The following is a 5,707-nucleotide window of genomic DNA, read 5'->3' on the forward strand; positions in this document are numbered from 1 at the left end:
GTACACATGTACATATGTACGTACTCACGTACGTACAAACGTACCTGCATGAGAGGACAGAAACAAAAAATACATGTATACATACGTACTTATGTACATATGCACGCACTTACGTATGTGCGTGGTAGTCGTCGCCGGTATTTTTGTTTTATTTTCAAATGTAAATAATATCCTTCTTATATTTCACTGCTTTGTTTACGACCAGCGATCATTGTAATGTCTATTCTTGATAAAGAATTATATAACAATGAGATTTGCGAAACAATCATAACAACTCACACTACGTAAATGTTATGCCGCACTAAGAGTCAGCCATCAGCTGAGAACGAATGTGGCTTGATAATATGTACCATGCTTTCACTTATTGTTTTATATGTCTATGTAGTCACAGGCAGACATAGACGCTCTCACGCTCTTTGTCTCAGTGGCATATCTAGGATATAACGGATGAAAGGAAGGAAAGAGAGAGATTGGGCTTGACCAATCATTGGCCTGTTCTCAATTTCAGATGACTGGAGTAATGTGAAATGAAGTACCTTGGTCAAGGACACAATGTACCATCCAGTCCACGAATTGAACTCACAACATTGATGATTGTGAGCTGGACAGCCCAACCACTGATCCATACAACTTCACTAGACATGAGGTGGGATAGAATTCATTGAGGCAGATTTTCTACAGCCGGATGCCCTTCCTGTAACAAACCCTCAAGCTGGTCTGACACATGATTAATCACTTCCCCCAGCTGAATGGACTGGAACTACGTGAAATGAAGTGTTTTTGTTCGAGAACTCAACACAATGACCAGTTCAGGAATTGAAACCACACTCTTACAATAATGAGTGCAACACCTTTAACCTCTAAGACATGTGCTTCCACATCTCTCTCTCTCTCTCTCTCTCTCTCTCTTTCTCTCTCTCTCTTTCTCTCCCCCCTCTCTCTCTCTTTCTCTCTCTCTCTCTCTCAATATATAAAGTTCACTTTAGAATCATTTAGTTAAAAATTTAGTCTTACTTGGTGGACAGTGAACTGGTTTTCTCTATTATAGTTATGAGTTGACCAATAACCTGTAAGTGAAATTGGTAGACAGAAACTGAGAAGCCTGTCATTCATTCATTTATTCATTCATTCATTCATTCATACATACACACATACACACATACATTGAAGAAAGATTTTCTTGTATCAAAAATCATTAATTATATACAAAAAAAAATCCTTAAAAAAAGTAAATTATTTAGTCTGTGTTAACCTGCTTTCTTTTTTAAATATCTTTTTATATAATTAACAATTATTAATTTAATTTTTTTTTTTCAAATAAGCAAGGTAATTAGTTCTAGAATCTCTATGCGAAATGCAAGTAGAAACCATACTGAAAAGTAATGTTTGTTACCACTTCAACATGGCTGTCCTATATGGAATGACATTACTATTAATCTTTAACTCCAGGAGAACATCTTCCCCAGCTGGTTAACAACACAACCTGTGCCCGATAAATTGCAGGCAGGGGAGCAAACCCCTACCATCTTCCAGTGATTCGAAAGGACCAGTAGACCAGCATGGTTTTGGGTTATTTTATGCCCATCCTCAGTACTGGACACCTGTGTGCAAGAGATGGCAGTCGTTCACTCCAACTTGCAATATATAGAAAAATATGCAACATTCAGCCACTAATCTTGCGACAAGTAGCTTCTTTGCTTGCAATATATCGGGCGCAGATTATGTCATTAACCAGCTGAAGAAGATGTTCTCCTGGGGTTAAAAGAAAGTAGTATTGTCGTTCTGTATGAACAGCCATGTTGAAGTGGTAACAAGCATTACTTCCGGCGATCTTTCGATACCAGTACGAAATATCGGCCTTTCCCGTAAAAAGTGTCTTCGGCGATCTTTACCAAAGATCGGCCTTTTCCGTAACAACCGCACGATCTTCACTAGGGTGTTAGGGTTAGGGTTTTAGTGTCAGGGTTAGGATTTTAGGGTTAGTTTTAGGGTTAGAGTTAGGGTTAGTGTTTAGGGTTAGGGTTACGGTTACGGTTACGGACGGACGAAAGATCGCCCTTTTTTCAAATATTATGACTGTGTGAAGAAATTTTTCTAATAAACTTTCTAAATGTGCATAACTGTGTGTGTGTGTGTGTGTGTGTGTGTGTGTGTGTGTGTGTGTGTGTGTGTGTGTGTGTGTGTGTGTGTTTGTATAGGTGTGTGAATGAGTTTGTATTTTCCCTTGTTTTGACATATCTATGCACTGAATGTAAACAAAAGCCTAACTATTCATACAGATGGTGTTGTATGTTTGCAGGCCACTGTGGAAGTATGACCAGGCTTCTTAACACATTACATGCTAATTGTAAACAAACCCTCACTGTTTATACAATAGGTGTAGTTTGTTTGTAGTTCTCCATGAAATCATGTCCAGGCTGTTCATTGTCTGATAGACTGGTGGATTATTATTACTTTGCTTGGAAACAAGTGAGGGTTAGTGTCAGGAGGGGGACTAGGCTGTAGAATGGTTTGCCCCATTGTAGTCTCGGCTGACTACATTGAAAAGTAGATGTTAAAACCATGATCCATCTATCTATCTATCTATCTATCTATCTATCTATCTATCTATCTATCTATCTATCTATCTCTATACACACACACACACACACACACACACACACACACATACCCACACAAGTAAGCACATTAAAAAGACCCCCCCTTCGGTCATGAATGACCATAGGATGCACCTAGAAAGTTCCCCTTCAAGGCATAAATCTGGGCAAGGTTGCGTCTAGAAGACCAGCAATCACCCACCAATGTTATCCAAGGGAAAAGAAAAGGCCAATACAGTTTGGCACCAGTGATGTTGTAACTCATTTCTACAGCTGAGTGAACTGGAACAACGTGAAATAAAGTGACTTGCTCAAGAACACAACATACATCCTGGTCCAGGCATCAAACTCACTCACAGGAAGTTTGTTGTTCTTCTTCTTGAATAAGCACCAAACGTCAAAAAACAAGTACTAGGGTTCATTTGGTTAACTGTACTTTCCAAGGCAGTGCACCAGCATGGCCATGGCCTAATGACTGAAACAAGTAAAAGATAAAAGGTAAAACAAAAAAAAAAAAAAGAGTAATTGGTAACTTACGTTCTTCAGCAAAACTTCTTGAAGATGATGGAAAATAGTCAGAATGTAAGTTGTTCTGTGCAGAATCAGAATTGAAGAAGTGTTTATGCATATACTTCATGTTGTTATTAACAATGGATTCAAATGTTTCGAAGAATTTAGGAAATTCAGGGGAATATCCATTGGTGTAAGTTGGTTTAGAATTAGAGAAAGTGTCATTGTTGCTTCCTGAGTCATCTTCTCTTGAACAGCTATCTCGGTCTGATTCCCTAGAATGTCGAAGAACAGAACAGCCATTGTCAGAATCTGGTTAACTGGCAGTTGCTTATGTGTGATACATGATGGCATGGACAGCAGACGTATAACAATGGTAGTGATGATGATGATGATGATGACGATGATTATGGTGGTGGGAGGGGGTGATGCTGATGCTGGTGTGTATGTGTGTGTGTGTGTGTGTGTGTGTGTGTGTATAGACCTAAGAAAATGGTTTTTGAATAAACCACTAATGACTAAACATGGGAGAGTCACCATCAACAAAGTCACACACACACCCACACACCACATGTGTGAAAATACATGGCCTATTGATTAAGGTGTTGTGCTCTCTATCATAAGATTGAGGATTTGATTCCTGGACTTGGCAACCCATTGTGTCCTTGCACAAGGCACACCGTTCCATGCTGTTCCTGTCAACTTGACTGAGAATGAATCCCAGCTGTGCTGGAGGAAGAAAGTATTGGTGCAGCATATCTTGTCATATCTTCAATGTTTCATTGGGTGAAGGATGGGAAGGTTGAGATGATGTCTACGTCTGCTTACAACTAAATAAACTCCTAAAACAATTACCAAAAGAGCTTGATACAGGCTACAAGTGAGTGATGGCTAAGCTTTATTTTTTTACACACACACTTGCAATAGTCCAGTGAGATTTATCTCCAATCTACTTAATGCTATGAAATCAAGAACCACATCCCAGATCGTTTCAGGTCATCCCAGACCATATGGCTCAACATGTTAGAGAAAAACAAGATAAGCTAGTGTACAACTGGTGTTCATTTTATCAAACCCCAGATAAGTGAATGCAAGGATTTAAACTCAGGAGATAAGAGACGAAAATAATTCGTGTAAAAACTATTTCCATCAAGCGATCTACTATTCAGGAAACTTTGCAGTCCGTTAACCTTGATGTAGTTTTGTGAGGGTGGTAAAAATGGCAGGCTTGGAAGAACAATAGATATAGTGATGGAATGTAGATTAAAATAGAAAATGAAAGAAACAAAACATTTGGCATCACTTGAAAAACATTTAATTTAAATAGAGAATACAAACAAATAGAGTCTCTCACAGTTATTTCTAAAATATACAAGCATGTGGATTATGATATTGAATAAGGATTCCATAAGATAAATATCTCATCACTGAAAAGATAGAAATCAGAGAATATAGAAACGGAGAATATACACAGTCCTTCATGATATTTGCATATATACTTTTATTCTTTTACTTGTTTCAGTCATTTGACTGCAGCCATGCTGGAGCACCGCATTAAAGGTTAATAATCGAAGAAATCAACCCCAGGATTTATTCTTTGTAAGCCTAGTACTTATCCTATCAGTTTCCTTTGCTGAACTGCTAAGTTACGGGGACATAAACATACCAGCATCAGTTGTCAAGCGATGACAGGGGTGGGGATAAACACAGACACATAAATATATATATATACGTATACACACACACACACACACACACACACATGGTTGCTATTATGCAAAAGCATCGTAAGTCCAAAACATTGCTTTTTCAGAAAACAAAAAAGTAGTTTCACCATTCCAAAGCAAAACCGTTGTACTATACTTTGACAATTTTCGATATCTTGGCATCTGAAGCAGATACGAGTTTGACCAAAAGAACTAGCGATTGCAAGCAAAAATGAATATTGAAAAAATAAAACAAAAAAAAACGCATTTGGCCAAATTTGGACATACGACAGTTTAACACAATAGCAACAAAATATATATATATATATAATGGACTTCTCTCAGTTTCCGTCTACCAAATCCACTCACAAGGCTTTGGTTGGCCTGAAGCTATAGTAGAAGACACTTGCCCAAGGTGTCATGCAGTGGGACTGAACTCAGAACCATGTGGTTGGGAAGTAAACTTCTTACCACACAGCCATATTATGTAAAAATAATAATAAATAAATAAAACAAAACAAGCCATCGTTACCATTCCCACAAAATAAAACGTATAAAGAAGAGAAGTAGTCACAAATCAAACTTACACGTTTAGCTTAACACTGAAGCATATCAAACATAGCTAAGCATTGAAACGCGTCTATCGCTCTGCGGGATGCTCACCAACATTAAGGCCTATTTATAACTTCATCTACATTCATTTCTGCTACAGATACTGGGTCCTTCTGATTTAATTACCCACGAAATATTCTAGGGTTTCAGTTTTCAAGCACTGTTTCACTTTGCAGATACACATTCTCTTCGGGTCTTTCTCATTCTGTCTGTCTGTCTATCTGTCACACACACACACACACACACACACACACACACACACACACACACACACACACACAC

General features: G+C 38.2%; 1 protein-coding gene across 1 annotated transcript in view; it reads right to left on the reverse strand.

The window, feature by feature from the left end:
• Nucleotides 1-5,707, reverse strand: part of LOC106872147 (uncharacterized) — a 40,907-nt gene that overhangs the window by 13,332 nt on the left and 21,868 nt on the right. The window contains exon 3 of the mRNA XM_052975201.1: nucleotides 3,135-3,382. Coding sequence (XP_052831161.1) covers nucleotides 3,135-3,382 — 248 coding nt within the window. The remainder of the gene's footprint in view (nucleotides 1-3,134; nucleotides 3,383-5,707) is intronic.

Source organism: Octopus bimaculoides, chromosome 20 (assembly GCF_001194135.2).
Source record: "Octopus bimaculoides isolate UCB-OBI-ISO-001 chromosome 20, ASM119413v2, whole genome shotgun sequence".
Lineage (NCBI taxonomy): Eukaryota > Metazoa > Mollusca > Cephalopoda > Octopoda > Octopodidae > Octopus > Octopus bimaculoides.